General features: G+C 35.5%; 1 protein-coding gene across 1 annotated transcript in view; it reads right to left on the bottom strand.

The window, feature by feature from the left end:
* IL1RAPL1 (interleukin 1 receptor accessory protein like 1) overlaps positions 1-19,139 on the bottom strand; it is a 685,271-nt gene that overhangs the window by 271,135 nt on the left and 394,997 nt on the right. The window contains exons 4-5 of the mRNA XM_052674171.1: positions 5,872-6,058; positions 4,251-4,404 (exon numbers count right to left, since the gene is read on the bottom strand). Of these exons, the coding sequence (XP_052530131.1) occupies positions 4,251-4,404; positions 5,872-6,058 (341 nt within the window). The remainder of the gene's footprint in view (positions 1-4,250; positions 4,405-5,871; positions 6,059-19,139) is intronic.

The following is a 19,139-nucleotide window of genomic DNA, read 5'->3' as shown; positions in this document are numbered from 1 at the left end:
AGTTAAGGATGGTTTTGAAATACCCACTAAACCCATTTACAATCAATAACTTCAATGAATGTTTACGGAGAATGTTTTAATCAAATATTCTGATTGTTATTACTCAAATGCACCCAGGTGATTAATTTAGAACCTTGTTTTTAGCCACACAAAAATGATTCCACTATAAAAGTAGATCACTCATTTCTAATTAAAAAACCCGACACCTAACCCACCCAATTTGTTAAGCCCAACAGGACTTTATGTATTATAAAAATGCATGGTCAGTATTTCAAACATGATGCTTTCATAATGAATCTGTTGTTTGCTTTATATTTTATATAGTCTTTGCACAGAATAATACTGATAAATAGAATTTCACCCTGAATATCTTCTAGAGTTGAATTAAATTTATGATGAACAAAAGGAATGAACATCAGCTCTGATAATTATTAGGATCAGCTCTAGCAAAGAGGGGCTCGGTGCATCCAAAATAGTTCTTCCCTATCATTAACTGCATAAAACCAGCAGAGTCTGTTCTCAAACTCTAAATGCTTGGAAAACAACCCTATTAGCTCTTTGCACTTAGCACCAGCTAAAAATAAAGAAGGAAAGGCTTATTACAGCACCTTTTCTTTATCTGAATGTTTTGAAGGAGAAAGTGCAACAGCACTGGAAACAATCAATACAAGCATTTTGCAATAAACATTTATCATCATTTAAGATTTTCTACTATGCTAAGAATAATTCTGTCAGAAAGCAAAAAAGGCAAAGCTTGTGCAACGAATCCCAAACATTAAGAAATCCTGTGAAGCAGACAGATAGCACTCCTTTGTCTAAAAGTCTAGAGAAGAAAGTTACAGATAGCAAATGGGAAAGAATTAACTAGCAATTGCAAGGTTGTTACAGAAATATTTAAACCAAATAGGCAGAATTTAAATAATAAAAAAAGATCATATCAACTCATACTAAATTTAGTGTTATTAGATTTTGAAGATGCTCTAACCTCTAAATCTAAATCTGTGCTCATTCCAGAAGGAGATATGTTGAAGAAGAGCAATCAATGAGCAAACACAGTAAGTGGTTTCTCTGAACAGGAACCTAATGATTAGCTCTGATTCCTTCTACAGGGTATAAGAACTTCTAATTTCTAACAGAATGAAAAAAAAAAGTTCAAATATTTATAACCAAAAAAGTTATGGATGAATTGAATAAGTAAGGCTGATGGGGTCAGAATGCTTTATCATATTCATCCAGAAGAGTATCACCATGTGATATTGCAATGAGGACACATACACTCTTAAACAAAGACCAGACGTCATTCCACCTGAATGAAAATGTACCAAAAATTTGTCCTTGTGAAGGTTTTAGCAGCATAAGTAACAAAAAAAAAAAAAATTAAAAAAAAAAAAAATCCAGTATTATTAGACATAGCGTTTAATGAAAATTAATCACTGTTGGAAATTATTTTTACCTATGTTTTTTTCAGTGTGACTAAATTAATACTGATATCATGCTGTTAAAATGTGATCCTGTCCCATAATTAAGAATGTCAGGTATGCTTTAATTAAAATTCCACATATAAAAGAAAAAAATTTTTCTTTTGGGCAATGTTGGGCAGTCTGCAGGTATAGATATCAACAAATGTTTTAGTGCATTTAGGATTTTTTAAAATATGTAATTACATAGCCATAATCCAAGAACCACCAATTATGCTGGTTCTTTGAATTTAGAATAATCAGTGCATAGTTTGTATTTTTTAAACTAGATATTTTCTAAATCAGGTAATAGCATAATAAGAAAATTAATTTAAATCATACAGATGATCATGTATTTTCAATATGAGATTCTGATTTTCAAAAGAATGAAAAGCAAAGAAAAAGGATTTATCCTAAAGCAAGCAAACAAACAAACAAAAAAGAATAATAACAAAAAAAAAAAATCTGAAAGATGCATATGATAAGAAGAAATCATATTTTGGAATGGAATTTAAGTGTATACTTTTGGTAAGGAACAGGTATGCAATGTTTGAAGATACTGTGTATTATTTATAAATGTTAGTGCAACATTACTGCCATTAACAAGTTTTCTTCTTTCTTCAATAAATTTTAAAATCCACTTATACTGTACACTCCTCAACGTATTTCCAGTGCAATTCAAATTGTATTTCAGCACAGAGACAAAGCATAAGGCAAGCATGTAAGACCTGAATCTCTTCTATAAAGTTACTTACTAAATTTTACTAAATCTGTACTACAGAGGAAAACCTACTATACAGTTCATCCCATAATATTATAAAAATGATATGAAGAACTACAATGCTATTTGAGTAGTTTACTTCTGTGGAGGTTGTCTTCAAATTTGCCAGGATTTGCATGATGGAAACTATATAATTCTCTCATTATGCATTCACTTATTTTTAACACATCGAAATCAGCCAAGTCTCTTTCTGTCTCTATCTAGTTAAACATTAATCACTGAAATCCTACCTACACCACAAGGCCTGAATTATTTTTTTGAAACTATTATTACAGATAGCAACATCTAGTTGCAATGCTTTTTTTTCCTCCATTTTCTCAGACTTAAGTCTGCTTGAAATACTGCTAGGCAGTGGAGCACCAATTGCAGAGGCAGAAGGTTAACTTGAAGACTGAAAAAATATGTACTCTTTTAGTCTACACATCATATATTGCAGAAGTAATTGACAACCTCATTCTGGTGTAAATCAAATTCTTGAGGACTCTATATGGATATGGATGTTTACCATGAGCTTAATCACTGAGCAGTAATTGCCTGTCTGTACTGACGAAATAAATCAATTCCATACAATGGAAAAATTATGAAGAGATCCTGGATACTGAACTTAAATAAACATGATTGATCACCAGAATTCTCTCAAAACAACATAAACAATATGATTTCCAGACTGATCTAATGGAAGAAAATTGCAAACCATAATTCACTTTAATTTCTGATATTGTAGAGTAAATGGGATACATCAAAACAAAGAGCAAACTTTTCACCACAAAAGCAAACTTTTTACCATACAAAGAAATTATTACATATCATAACTGTGATTACTAATTTAACTATTTAAATAGTCAACAATAGCCCATAAAATCCTTCTCTAAGATTTGTTTCCTGTTTTTTTTTTTTTTTTTTTTTTTTTTGATACTTCAAGCAAGTGCTTATATCTGCAAGCATCTTTGTGAACCACACAAATTTATTTCACATCCAGTTTCCCAGGCATATACATTTTCTGCCCTTTTTTCAGGGAAGATTCTATAGAACTTCACTATGCTGCATCGACTGTGATGTTTTCCTGTGTTCCAATACCATCCCATAATTCTAGAAGTTAATTCTCTACCTTACTTAAAAATACACATATACTCTTTCTCTGTTTGAAAAAATGAGGTTTGTGGTGTAGTAAGGAATTTAAAAGCTAATGTTCTTCATATAATTCTGTAGCTTCTATCTTCATATAATTCTGTAGTGCACATTACTACTATGATACATACATTGTTTTCAGCTACGAAGGATTTTACATATTGGTAAGGTAGTCTTAAATGGAGATAATATTAAATGCATCTCATTCAGTCGCTGCTTATGAGTTGACACAATTTATTTATGTTACATAATTACTGGAACTTGATACCTCGTAATAATTTTAAATCTGAGAATAAATAATTAAAAAAATAACTGGACTAATGGAAAATAAGTTAATTGACAACTGAGATCAGGAAGTCCTTGAATTATAAATCACAGAAAGCTGGGAAAGAACACCAGTGAAAAAATGCTACACCCACATTTATACTACCTTGCTGCACAGATCTTTCTGGGATATTGGTTTACACCTACAGCTCATGTCATGCCCCAAGGCAATCAGAGCTGCTGTAGTTGGGTTGGAGCTACAGAGATTCTTATGTGCTAAGGCTTTTAACCACAAGGAAAAGTATGATGACTTCAATGATCTTATTTTTTGGTTATCCTTATCCACATTTCCTACTCAAAAACATGACCTATTCAGAAGCTTTTGCAGTAGATCAAAACTCAGATTTAATCACATTGCACATACTACTGTGTTCAGGACAACTTTGATGTATCAGCCATTCACACACTCAGCAAAGTTTTGAACAAGAGTGGCTTATGTAGGTAGAATGATTCAAATACACACAACTCAAATTACAGAATCACAGAATGGTTAGGTTTGTTTAATCACAAAATTATACATTTTTTTCTACATATAAGATGTAGTAAGAGCCTGTGATTACCTGTAACTGTTAATTCCGTAGTTCTTCTGACAACAAAGATGCCATATTTTACCTCACAAGTGTAATTTCCAATGTCATCCTCTCTAACTTCCCGAATGACGAGAGTGTCCTTTATAAACCCAATACTTGATCTCCATGTCTTTGACTTGCATTCCTGTTTAAAGATAACATAACAATTCAGTGACTATGTTCTTACACTCAAACCACTGTTGATAATGCTGCTCAAAGAAAGGAAAGCCAGACAAGAAGTAGTTACGAACTTTACGTACATTAAATATCTCAAAATACAGTTCAGTTAAGTAAAATTTTATAAGAAAAAAAATACTGAAAATTTTATCAACTAACATGTTTTTCTCATTCTCAAAACAAAAAAGAAAAGGATTTTATTTATTTGGTAGTTTTGCTTTTATTTTTGATCGGGGGTCTCCTATTTCATTTAATTATTTGCCATTACGTTTATGTATGTAATCCATGACCATTATATCACAAGTAGCTAGAGATTGCAAAGAAAATTTTCTCCTTTTATTTAAACAAAATGAGAGTATGTTACAACTTGTTCATATAAATGCTGTAAATGACTTGTAAAAATCAAATATCTTTTGAGATATTTTTAGAACCCAGATACAGTTTTAAATTTGATACATCTTCAGGTATGTATTGTATTACACACATGGAATCCAAGATAAATATAAGTGAATAGTTGGTTACATACCTCTTAGATATGCTGCTAGTAAATTTAGCCAGAAACTTTCTAGATTACAAGTTTTTTTTTATTAGATAACACATGCTTGTGCACTATACTTAGTGAATTATCAGACTTTTAAAACATAGTTAGAATGCATATCAGCATATAGTGGTACGAGAACATTGTACTATACAGAGCATGCTACACAATATACATAACCTAATTTTCAGATTTACTAAACTGTTCAGTGGTGTTAAATTGTATGCATTATAGCACAAAGGCACTGAGTATTTCCTGCTAACTGCAAGAAATCCAGAACTCAAGAGACTGCTCTGCAAGGCTCTTGTGAGCCACCGACAGGCAACACCTTTCCTGGGACTTGACCCTTAAGTAACAATCTGATAATAAGAACACAATATTGAAATAAAGGTTTCGACGACCAAATCTCTGGTAATTCCAAGTAAACTCTAATGTATCAGATCAAATTTTTAAAAGTTTTGGGTTTTATGCTGCTAAATAACTCATTCATTCAGACAAATGTGCACATAGTTATTCAATTCCCATTTTTCTAAACAGATTTTATGTTGAAGTTTCCAGAAATATCCTTAAGTGCTTCTTCTAATACAGCACAATCAGTTGCTGTATATGCAGCTCATATGGCTTTTCTTTAACATCAAGCCAAACTGGATCTATAACACTTTTATTCTTTATCTCTTTTGTTACCAGATACTTGTTTGCAGACCTAAAATTTATCAAAGGAAGCAGCGGAGTCCCTCTTCATCTAAGAGGGACTAGCTCATTCTTTTGTATCTTTCATTCTGCCTGCTCTTAAGAAAGTCTAAAACAGTGAAAGTTTCACATAGTATTTAGATCATGAAAATCATTAGAATATTGACAGCATACTGGTGAAAGGCAAAAACTTTTTGAATTCCTTACCTTGTACCACAGAATCTCAGGCTCCCTAAATGGAAACAAAAAGTCCTCTATTTCAGGACATGAGATTTCCTTGCTTTTGCTAAGTTCAGCTTTTTCAAAATATTTCATCTTTGAATTGTAGCAGAGTCCAGTGTCATTTTCACCCACTGTCAGCGAAATGGACACTTTCATACAGTAAGTTGAGTTTCTGAAATGCAATAAAAATAGAAATAAAAGTCTGAAATGAAAAAAATGCCTATGTACATGCTATTGATTTTAAGTCATAATTTTCATCCCAAGCAACAGATAGAAAACCAAACACTGTATTTTCTACGTATTCTGCAGCTCATCATGGTAATTTTACCACTAACTACACAATTTTTAGAATGTGTCAGCCTTATTCTATGACTGAGGGTTTCTGTTTCCATTTTAAACTCCTTCTGACATTACTGCCCTAACTGGATATTTGAGACAACAGAAAAGAACATATGCAATAAAATCTCCAAGAATTCACCAGTGATAGCAGATAACAAATACGCTGACTGAAACCATTACAGCACTTTCTTGGGGATGAACAGATAATGCCATAGGACAAAAGGGAAACTTTTGCACAGCACCATGAGATGTCTGCTTGGCAGATTAGAGCATACGTTCAGGTGGAATAGGTAACTGTTTTTGCAACCTTTACTAAAATGAATCTTATGATCCTTCCAATTAGAGAATAAAGAGTGTTTTAAGCTAACAGACTGCTGAATTGTTTAGCTTATCCTGCATTCCTCACACTCCAAGGCCAAAATGTTACTCCTGCATTACCAGAAACTATCATCAGTTTGGGCTCCATCCTGAAATTCATTACCTCCCCTGCTGCTGACACATCAGACAGCTAGAAACTAGGGAAAATTTTTTGCTTCCCACATTTCATTATGCGCTTTAATTAGTCTCAAAGACAAAATTACATGAAAGGCTTTTTTTTTTTTTTTTTTTAATTTAATTTTAATTTAGTTTAGTTTAGTTTTTTCGCATTTGTGTTTCCAAGAGGGCAGCAAGTGGGTCTGTAAAGTTGATACTCCTCAGGAATACAGTAAAACAATGAAAAATTTATCTCTTGCTGTTTTGTAAATGCATTTGACCCCTGATCTGCTGAAAGAGGATCCTGCAGAGAGCAGTGAGAAAACACTCTTCTTATTTCCATTCTCAGACTCTGTGAGCTGACTGCTGACTTACAACAGTCTTTTGTGTCTCAGAAATGGCAGGATGTCAAAGATGGTGATTTTTTTTCTCATTTTCTTTAGATTCCTAATATGATTCCTTTTTCTTTTATAGGAGAGGTGACAGAAATGCTTAAGAACAGAGAATAAGAATGAAAAACTTCATTAGAAAAAACCTCTATAGTCCAATTTTCTAGAGAAAACACAGATGTAAGAAGAAAGATAAAAGTAACTAGGAAATTGTAAAATATTCTTAGAAATGTAAATTCTGGAATGAAATGACCTTAGATATCCAGCTAATTTATGGACAATCAAGAAAATTAAGAAAATCAATCACAAGCCTGCTTCTTTATAATAAAGTTATAATTCATTACTTCATTCAAGAACCCATCCGTTTAAACTGAATATTGTTTAAGCATGATGCAAAGCAAAGAATGTATCCATTGAATATGGATCACTCTTGCTAGTTTTAAGCTGCTCAAGAGCAAGTCACCACTTTTACCTGTACATGCAATTCAAAACCATCCAGTATGTCAATGAAAACATTTTTAGTACTGTACATTACATTATTCCAGAAAGATTCTCCTTGGAATATTTATCTGTGGCTTGAGAAACTCATTTAAAGTCACCTAAGTCAGTTTTTTTCCCAAATGATCTTTTTTCGTTGTCTTGAAAAATCTATCCCTTGGAAACAGGAAGAAAGTGTAAACTACCTATCAGTCTCTTGGTTGAGAAAAGAGTACACAATTGGATGACTGTGAGTAATACATAGGGAAGTTCTGACTAGCTAATTTCACATTCAAATACTGACATAAATATAATCACAAATAAATATTACCTCATGATTTTAGAATTTCTAGAAGGATCTTGGAAAACAATCAGGCAAACATTTAAGAGTAATTCCATTTCTCTAAAGAACCAAGCAAAAAAACCCAAATATATATTTATTGTTTTTCTTCACTATTCAGAGGAAAATGGCCTAATACTCTAATTTCTGTGGTTTGCTTAAATCACTTTTCTTCAATAATGGCAATAGTGGCTAGAGTCAGAAATCTTTCTGAGGAACATTCAAGTTTTCATTGCAACAGAATACCCTTTACTACATGTAATTTAGGATGCTGGTTCTATAAAAGAAGAATATCTCTGGCTGTTTAAAGTCGCTGTTCCCCCAAATGATGTTCCCCCAAATCCCTGTCAGGCTGTCAACATGCTGGGATGCCTCTAATAATTTCCAATTCTCTCTTCATTTCCACTGGGGAGGAGTGAGTGAACAGCTGTGTGGTACATAGCTGCTGCCTGGTTAAACAACAGCTTGTAAGTCTCAGTTCAGTCCCTGGGAATGTGATGGAGCAACAAGTCCTGGAAACAATTACCAGGCACATGAAGGATAAGAAAAAGACAGTGAGTAGTCAATGTGGATTCACCGAGGAGAAGTCATGTTTTACCAGCTTGATAATCTATGAAGGAAGACTGGCATGGGAGATGAGAGAAGCAGTAGATATTGTCTACTTAGATCTTAGTAAGGCTTTTGACACTGTCTCCTTGAAGATCTTTGATGAGAAGCTGTTGATGTAGGGGACAGATGAGCAAACAGTGAGGGGGACTGAAAACTGGCTGAATGGAAAGGACACAGAAGGTAGTAATCAGTGGCACAAAACCTGTTTGGAGGCCAGTAGGTAGAAGTGTACCCTAAGGATCAATTCTGGGTACAGTCCTACTTGACATCTTCATTAATGTTCTGGATGATAGGGTGAAGTGTACACTCAGCAAGTTTTAAGATAACATAGAACTGGGAAGAGTGGCAGATAAACCAGAGGGTTGTGCTGCTGTCCACAGGGACCTCAACAGGCTAGAGAAAAGAGTTTACAGGAACTTCATGAAGATAACAAGGAGAAATGTAAAGTCCTACACTGAGGAAGAAACAACTCCATGAATCAGTTATTCTGAGAGTGACTGAACACTGGCACAACTGCCCAGAGAGGTTGTGGAGTCCCTCTCCTTGGAGATTTTCAAAAGTTATCAGGACCTAGACTTGAGCAACTAGCTCTAGATGGTTCTGCATAAGAGATGCAGTTGAACAAGATGATCCACAGAGGCCCTTTCCGGCATCAGCCATTCTTTGATTTTGTTATCTTGTGAGGATGGTTTTATTTAATGACTTAATGAAGTGTGTGTTCGACGTACACCTGTCTCCTGTACACAGAAGCACAGAGTTGAACTTATGTACTCACCTGTCAGGTGTGTATGGTAGTGAAATAATTTGGAGGGATAGTTTGTAGCTAAATTCCCTAGCAGAATTTTCTCTCAATTGTCCAAAGTTATCATCCAAGGAACCTAACACTCTGCATGCCCCTAAGAGGCACAGAGTTTTCTTCAGAGGCTCTAAATACCAACTATTCTGTCAGAAACCAAAACTATTGGGATGAAATAGAACTCAAAAAGAGTGGTATGAAAGCCAGAATAACACAACAATATGAGCAAAGAAAATAAAGTTAATGGGTTCACATAACAGAAAAAGAGGGAAAACTGAAACAGTCCCTAGGTGGAAATTAAAAGGAGAAAGATGAGATGAGTTTGCTGATTACATCTGGAGTATAATGGATGCAGTACGTGTGAAGCCTTTCAGCTCTCAGAAACTGCAGCACACAGCAGATCCCTCTGGCAAGCACGCATACTGAAGAGGGTCAAAATGCTAGTGTGTTAGAGTTCAGGAAATTTTCTGTATGTCTCTTTCTAGAGGAACTACATTTAACAAGCAAATAAAAAATCCTATATCATGAGTTTAAGAAAATTTTATAAATCACTGGAAGCACTTTTACATTCCCTAATAAGAGCAAATGCTAGAACTATTTTCTTCCTTTCATTCTCCAGTGTGGTCCAATTTGTGAACCTTTAGCACCACTCAGCTACATTTCAAAACTTCTAATCTATATAACAACTGCTTAGATAAAATTCAGGCAATAAAAATCTCAGAAGTTATGAATACACTGCAGAGGGTATACTAGAACTGTATATATATCCTTGCTTTTGTCTACAAAACAAACTTCTTTATTATGAGTAAGAAGATATTCAGTCACCTACTTTACTGATGTACAAAACATATGTCATAAAATATGATAGAGATTTCTCCATAGTTTGACATGGATTTGTAAGGCCCTCTTTGCATTAAGTCAAAAGGTTTGGTTGTTTTTATAAAATATATTAATTCCAGATATATGTTTACATGTGTATTACTCTGTACTTAATCCGATGTGGTATCAGTTAATTCAATACAGAAATGCAACTACACAATGTGAAAATACAACAAATTTTTACATTAGGAAAGAAAAATAATACACACATTTTAATTCACACAACCACAGAATCATAGGGATTGGGAAGGACCTCTAGAGATCAAGTTCAACCCCTGAGAAAGCAGGTTCCTTCCAATATGTTGCATAGGAAAGCATCCAGACAAGTCTTGAATATTTCCATAGAAGGATAGTCCACAACCTCTCTGGGCAGCCTGTTCTGGTGCTCTGTCACTCTGACCATAAAGTTTTTTTGTTTGTTTGTTTGAATGGAACTTCCTGTGTTTCAGTTTCTGCCTGTTGCCCCTTGTTCTATACTGCATGGCACTAAAGAGTCTGCCCCCATTGACTTGACTCCTTCAGATGTTCACAATCATGATATTCCCATCTCATCCTTCTCTTCTTTAGTCTGAACAGTCTCAGGTCTCTCAGTCTTTCCTCATATGGAAGATGTTCCAGGCCTCACATCATCTTTGTGCCCCTGCATTGTACTCAATCCCTGCTGTTATATTCTATCTTGTAAACAACTATGTTATAATATGTTATAATACAGCAAATTAAATTAAAAGCCAATATAATTGCCACTGTAGAATGAAACTAAAGAAAAGCTGGAGGTAGTAGAAGTGCTGAAAGTCTCACAGATATAACAAGTTTGAATATTTCATTACTGCTAATATATGAGAGACAACCAGGTGGCTTGGAAAAAAAGAAAGAGCAATTAATCTAAATAGACCTTAGTTCATTATTGATACAGAAGAATAAAGAATACAATCATTGCAGAACACTAGCAGTTGCTAACATCCCTAAAAGGCTTTGTTCCAACAAGTACCTCTGACTAGTGATAGCTGTACCATATTAGCAAATGTGTTCACAGATTTAAAGCAGTAACAGCTCTATTTCATCTGAATTAAGTTCAAATGCTAGATTGTTACTAATAACTTTTCCACACACACAAAAATGTATACTGACTTTAATTCTCTTTTATGTGATATATTTCTGTAGGACCACAATATTTCAAGGAGCCTAAAGCAACATTGTGGACCATCTACTGATTTATGAATTTCTCTTGTAGCAGTCAAGTGCCTCTGGGATAGGAAAAGTCAGTTAGTATTGAGAAACAAATATTTTTCCATCATGTCTAATCTCAGATCAGTCTACTTGCTGATCACATGATACAGTCAGTTGTTTTTATTTTTTCTGAACGTAGTAATCAGAAGTGTTGATGACCTAGTCACAAATGTTCAAGAGAAGTGCAAAAACCACTTGTATCTGTTCCCATATATAAGTAAAGCTTTTCATTTACTTATTTCATCCAACAGATTCTCAAACACAGAAAAATTCAGATCTTACACATAATGCAGCAATAGGAAGCAAGATACAATGAGATTTTTCTTTAAGACAGCAAATCAATTTAAACCCAATTTCTCTGAACAAAATTAAATTAGTGGGTAAATTTTCAGAGAGAAAAAAAAAAGGAGGAGGAGGAATAGGAGACACAAGGGGAGAAACAGATAAGAGAACACACAGAATAATAGCTTGTCTAAATTTAAATTCGTAAAATATAGACATTGCATTTGAATGAACTGCCTAAAAGGTACTTACAGTCTGATTCCTTTGTAAAAAAAGAAATCTCTTAATATGTCTAGATGAGTTACTCTTATAAAACTGCTCTTCTTTCCAGCATTGGTTGTAAATACAAACAGGTAATTAGCAAAATTGCCTTCAGCCTCACTAGTTAGAACTCTGCTGTGAATCCATACAGTTTAGTGTTCCTCAGGGCAGCAGCTTTCATCACTTCTTTTTCTCACAGAAATTGGAAAACTGGGACTCTACCAGTTCATTGTCCACTCTGGTGTTTTAGCATGCATTCACTTCACCAGGAAGTCAGTTCAGGGGAGTATAGCTTATACAGAAAACCTACAGTTCTTGAGACTAGAAAAAACATGCTCTTTGGAAAGTTATCTCCACTTCCTCTCTAAATGTTAAGCCAGCTCTTATTTTGTTATGTTGTGAACAGTATAGCCACAAATTGCTTTCTATGTGAAGAATCAACTTCCATCTGAGGTATGTAGGATGACATTGTCTTCATTTAGTAAAAAATGGCAGCATTTGAAATAGCAGTTGAGAGGGAAAATAGACCTCTGTTGATCTTGACATTGATAATCTAGGGCTAAAACATCTTTCTGCAGCTCCAAGTGCTCCAAGAATCATAGAGTAATAAGAAAACCAATCAAATGCAGCAATGTCCACTAACTCTTTTCATATAAAACAACAGGCTACATTCTTTGTATATCATAGAATTGTAGAATAATAAAAAGGTTTGGGTTATGACCTTAAAGATCACTCAGTCCAAACCACCTGCTGTGGGCAGTGCTGCCCCCCACCAACTCAGGCTGCCCAGGGCTCCATCCAACCTGACCTTGAGTGCCTCCAGGGATGAGACACCATCTTCTCTGGGCAGCCTGTGCCACTGCTACCACCATCTTCTGAGTAAATAGTTACCTCTTGGTATTTAAATCTCCTCTTTTAGCTTAAAACCATTCACCTTTGTCTTATCACCACCTGCCTGTGTAAAAAGTTGGTCTCTCTCCTTTTCATAAGCTCCCTAAAAGGACTACTGGAAGGCCACAATGAGGTGACTCAGTGAGAAGAACCAGAAGAACCTTCTCTTTTCCAGACTGAACAAGCCCTTCTCCTTCAATCTCTCTTCACGGGAGAAGTGGTCCAGTCCTCTGGTATCCTCTGGATTTCTCCAACAGTTTCAAATCCTTCTTGTACTGGGAGACCTAGGCCTGGATGCTGTATGCCATCTGGGGCCTCATGAGGGCAGAACAGAGGGGGAAAGTCCCCTCCCTTTCACTTTCGACACCCCTCTTTTAATGCAGTGCAGGATACTGTTGGCCTTCTGGGTTGCAAGAGCTCACTCTGGCTCATGTTCAGCTTTTTGTCCATTGGGACGCCCAAGTCCTTCACAGCACAGCTGCTTGCAATGAGTTCATCTCCCAGTTTGTACTCAGATCTGGGATTGCCCTGACAATCCTTTGCATACCTTTTACTTTTCCTTCATTTGAAGGGAATGTTTATACTTGAGGTATGTACACAGCCTGCCATGATACTGGCTTACTGAAGAGTATATTAATTAAAATGACTTAACAGGAAATTAACTTGTTGCAGAACAGATATTTTCCTTCAACCTACACCATAACAGCAAATTCATTTTTTGCCCTGTCAATATCATTTTTAGAAAAATATCAAGCTCTGCATTAAGAAGTTAGTTATTTATACCAAGTTTAGTACAGTATTTTGCTATTTACCCAGGCAAAGAAACTGCAGAAAGCAAACAGGAACAAAAAAACCCCTCAACACTATCTCTTTATGTTTCCTCTAATCATGCAAGATATGTTGGGAATGTTATTTCCAACTTATTTCCAACTCTTCAAGAAATTTGCATTTAAAAAGAAGATCTTGAAATGTCTTTTCTTCACAGTAGTTTAAACTACATTATGTAAACCTGGCCACTTGTAACAATACCCACTTTTTATAAACGGTTGATTCCATTTAAGGGAAAACCTCCTGCCTTTAGACAGATGTGGGATTGTTTGAGGGTGTGCTTTAAGCCTTCGACCACATAGTAAGAGAGGAAGGCCAAGATATCATACTGCAGCCAGAACTTTTACCACCTAGTGATGTCCTCTCCACAGTGGAGTTTGATACCTTCAGCAGTTTGTGGCTTTCAAACCATTTTTCAGGAAAGCACTTCAAACTTTCTACACAAAGTTAAGGTTAATCTTTTTCTATTGTTGCTGATGTTTTTTGATCCAAGATCAGGAATGGCTGGCTCTCACTCTGTTAGCTGAAATCACAAATTGCAATTTTCACAAAGCTTCCAGAGCCAATAGACCTGGTTTAGTAGTAAGGGAGCAGAGAAAGAGAGAGGAAACGTGAAAGGAGACAGACAGCTGCCGTCTGAAATTTACTCTGCACCTTTGGAATTATCTCCAGTTTCCACAACCCAGAGGGCCAGCCCAGTTTGAAAACTGCTTTTGACCTCAATTGAATTACATATGCACTGATTTCTATACTCAAGGGTCTCTTAATTATGTGCTTGATATTATGAAATCAGTCAATTCACACAAGCTTCCAGGACTATTCGAATAACAATGCTCTGCAAGATATTTGTTTTAATATGTTCAAATTAGCCACAACAGGAAATATTGATCTTTCTTAGTGTCTTCTATCCTTGAAAGCATAAAGTTTATACGTTATAACTTCTAACATGTTTGGTACCATTCTGTATTTCCTTTTCCATCAAAATGTGGAAGTACGAAGTTGTTATTAATGTTTTCCTTATGCAAAAGAGAACTACTGACCGATGTTAAAGACCTTTTATTGATGTTCTTGATAATAAAAATGAAATAGAAATCAGTCTCTAGAAAGGGAATTTAATATTTTTATCCTAGTAATACCTTAAAGATTTTTTTTATGAGTGAGTTAGGAAAAAAATAAGCATATACACTTTTTTATTACTGAACATTCTGTATTATCCGACTATTTTAAAATCTAAGTGAAACATATCCCTTTCAATCTGGAATCAATTTGACACTGATTTCCACATTAAATTAATAAAACCTCATTTTGTTAATAAAATGCGTTTGAACAAAATTATGGCAATAACCTTAACCAGAAACTTTTACCAACAATTATATTGAAGGACAATTGTACAAAATTAACAGATCTCTCCATATAAATAAATAAATAAATAAATAAATAAATAAATAGAATCTTAATGTTAAAGCATACTTACAGATATATTTCTTCAAAATTTCAGACAAAGAATCTCATGCTCCTACAACTTAGGAATATTAAAATAGATATTCATGCACTGTATGTGTCTTTACATATATATATATATACCAGTAATATAGGAATAGTTGGGATTTCAGCAACTGTAAAACTAATCACAGAGAGTATGTGAATGTAATATAAGAAATATGTCATGCACAGTTACATGAAGCTTTTTATATAATACTGTACCTATGCGTTATAGGTATTGTGAGGAAAGCCCCATTATAAAAACAAGTTTCTAAGAACATATGTGATATGCGAAGTCCTTCAGGGAATAACACAACATTGGATTACATGTTGGATCTGGTTAAAAAGATCGAAGTCAATCAAAAAGACATTATAATTCATAGACTATATATGGTGATACAATATGGACCACTACTAGTCTGCATTTAATAGTATTCTGAATATTTTAATGCAGCTTACAAATGTAGTACTAAGTTAGCTACTCATTTCAGATTTCAGGATCATTAGAGAAGAAATTTTGGGCCAGTGAGTCAGAAAGTGCTAAAACAAAAAAGTGTCAAAATGACACTGAATGTTTTCTCTGTAGTAGATCGATATATTTTCCCAGAGGAAACAAGGAAACAAAATTATGAAGAGACGTATGAATATCATTTCTGGTTTCCATCAATTACAGTAGGATAATACCTTAGCACAAAACCCTATATATCACCTCATAATTCAGTCTTTTGTTGGAATCTATGTGATCATGAAAGAGAGTATAGTTAAAACCTTATTTGGCACCATAAGCCAGAATAGCAGAAATGTAATACTAATACTTCCTTAGGAACTGATGATTTCAAAGAGTTATTTTATTCCTCCCACTTGATCCATTTATAGAAACACAGAAACAAAGAATGGTTGAGGTTGAGAGTGACCTCTGGAGGTCATCTAGTCCAAATTCACTGCTCAAGCTGTAATGTCCACAGCCATTTTCCCGGGACCATGTCCAGGTGGCTTTGGAAGATCTCCAAGTGGAGTGATCCTACAACCTCTCTGAGTAACTGTGCCAGTGCTGTCAATCGCAGCATAAAAATTGTTTCTTGATGTTCAGATGAAACATCCTGTGTTCCAGTTTGTGCATACTGCCTCTTGTCCTAATGCTGAGTAACACTGAAAACTGCCTGGCTCCATCCTCTTTTTACTCTTACTTAAGGTATTTATATAAATTCAATGAGCTTTTTCTAAGCTGAACAGCACTAACTTTAGCAGCCTCTCATTATAAGGCAAGTGCTCCAGTCCCTTGGTTATCTTTATGACCCTTCACTTGAATCTTTCCAGTATGGCTGTGTCTCTTGTACTGGGGGCCCCAAAACTAGACACAGTCCAGAAGTGGCCCCACCAGTGCTGAGGAGAGGGGAAGGATTACTACGTTGACCTGCTGTCCATGCTTTGTTTCCTAGCTGTTGTTTTTTTGGTCTTGTTTTGTTGAATTCCTTATTTTTTATTTTATTTTCCCATGCAGGAGGTAGGCTGGGAACTGTAAAATAAAATACATTAAAAAAAAAAAAAAAAAAAAAAAAAAGGGGAAAAAAAACCCAAACCAAAAACAAACAAAAGAAAACCATGTAGAGCCAGAGGCTCTTAAAATGCTGGCTACCATTTTGGTGTATGAACTAGCAGCTGTGCCTATGCAATGTTCTGATGTCAGGAACAATTGGGTGTTACTACGTTCTGATGACTCAGAAGGTCATCAAATTCTGGAACATTTTTACCAGCAAATCATTCTTCTTGCAAATGCAATGCACCTTCTTTTATACTCCTAACCTGAAAGCTTTATTGGAAATAAAGAAGATGTTGAATGGCTTCTCCCTTGTTCCCTCTCTTTGCTTGATGAAAACAAGGACAGCTGCATACCTTTATTGCCGTCAAAAGCCATGTTTCCACCTTCACTGGCAGGCCCTAGTCAGAATTTGTGAAGTCAGCACAGCTTCAAGTTTCAGATTTATGAAACTGTATACTTTCATTTCATTTAATTATCAGCAACCAAAATAAACAACTCTGAGGTGAAAAGTAAAAAGGCTACAGTTTTCAGCTGTCCCAACAGACAGAGATGTATGAAGATAAAGCACAGAAAGGTGCCAGACACCACAACTATGTATTTTCATTTCTTGTTTTAGTTCTGAAGCTTGCTGCTACCTCTCAGACTCGGAAGCATGAATCATCCAAAATACCCAGACATGAAAATCCAAAGCCATGTGAATAGCAGCAATATGAATAAATGAAAGCATTTCTGCCCAGACGATTTTGAATAATTTTACGTAATTCAAGCTGTATGTAGAATGCATGTTTTTTTAGTTTGACAAAATAAATCCTGCTTTGTAGATTTTAATTCACAACTAAAATGTGAAAGATAAATGGAGCATGTATAAATAAATCTAATTAAATCTAAATATATTTCTGGTTATTTAAATTCACTTGCACTTCTTTTTCACTTGAACCATGGCCCAGTCTTTATATGTGTCTGTGTTGGTACAGTTTGGCAAGACATATGAGGTAGTAGTCAGCGAGAGAGCCTTATTTCTTGGTGGTCTCACAGAAAATTCAGCTTTATTTGTCAGAAAAGTAGAATGGCTTGTTTGGCTGCTCCATTCTGCAGCAAGGCAGTGTTTGTAATTGGTCTGATGCTGCCAGCTTAATCATTTGCTGTTACTTGTGACCTGACTTCATACCGAAGCTCCTCACTATCTAAACATAGGAACAGCAGCTCAATTCACTTCATAAAGTCTTCATGGCTCAGAACAATGCCATTAGTATCTATAGCTGGTAGAGAATTGAGTGAATATATAAACACCTGAATAGAAAATTTAACTTGTGTTGTCATTTATGCGCCAGTTTCTGTTACGTAACATTCTTTTTGCAGTCTATTTCAGTAACAACTTTTTTTTTCAAACTGGGGGAGAACAAAGGGAATCTGTAAATTTCTGTATCAATTATATATTTTGCCACATTTTTTCATGGATGAATTCTTATCTATTTGCAACTATTTAAATACTAAAACCATTAGAGTTAGATAGCTATTTTCTTTGCATTTGTTCAGATATATGGTATCTTCTCCCACTCTTAATGTCTTTGTTAGAGGCAGCTGAGCTCAGCACCGAGGCAAATGAAAGGCTGCTGCAGCTCTGTGCCTCATGTTCATCCAGCAGCCAGGATGAGCATGTGCATGTGAAAGATGAGCATGCATACACATCTTCACATTCACATCCATATGCACATCCAACCTCAAGGACAGACGCCTACATAAACGTATACTATTTGCATAAACTGCAGTTCTAGCTTGGGGCAGTTCACCTGCAACGGCTGATAACTCTGAGGTCTGCTAATGGAGTATCAATTCACACTGCAGGTAACTCTAGTCCAGGAGCTGTTCCCAGGTGCCCTACCCTCTCCAGCTGCTGGCACCCGAGCACACGAGGCTCACAGCCCCTTCAGTTGCTAGTGCTCAGGCTTAACCTACTCGCCAGCCAGAGAAGGTTCAGGTTCCCTCAAGTGCACTAGCACCCATTCAATGTAGACAACACAGCCACAGAGAAGACAGAAACAGCATACAAAAAGAAGATGGAACATACAGTTTCTCAGAACTGTTGTTGTGTTGCACAAAAAAAAAAAAAAAAAAAAAGACATAGGACTAGACAGATGAACTGTCGTTACTTTTTGACAACATTTGCATAAAAGGTCACCCTTTTATAGTGCCTCTTCTCTAGAAAGTAATACCTAAACACAGATCTTTGGAGTACAGAGTTGGATTTGAATAATGGAGGTTGGTACTCTCCCCCTTGTTGCAGCCCCCAGCATTAAGCTCAGCAGGCAGACATGCTGGAGGCAACAAGAGCCCAGAGGAATAGGGACTCAGGACTGTTCTGGTGGCTGAGTGGTGCATGCACTGAAACGGGGTGCATAGGGAAGCCCTGCCCATGCTTCTTGCACAGACTGATTGTTT

The sequence above is a fragment of the Tympanuchus pallidicinctus genome, unplaced genomic scaffold, assembly GCF_026119805.1.
Source record: "Tympanuchus pallidicinctus isolate F22 unplaced genomic scaffold, pur_lepc_1.0 scaffold14, whole genome shotgun sequence".
NCBI classification, from domain to species: Eukaryota; Metazoa; Chordata; class Aves; order Galliformes; family Phasianidae; genus Tympanuchus; species Tympanuchus pallidicinctus.
The sequence above is the reverse complement of the archived record's forward strand: the minus strand, read 5'-3'. Positions and strand labels throughout refer to the sequence as shown.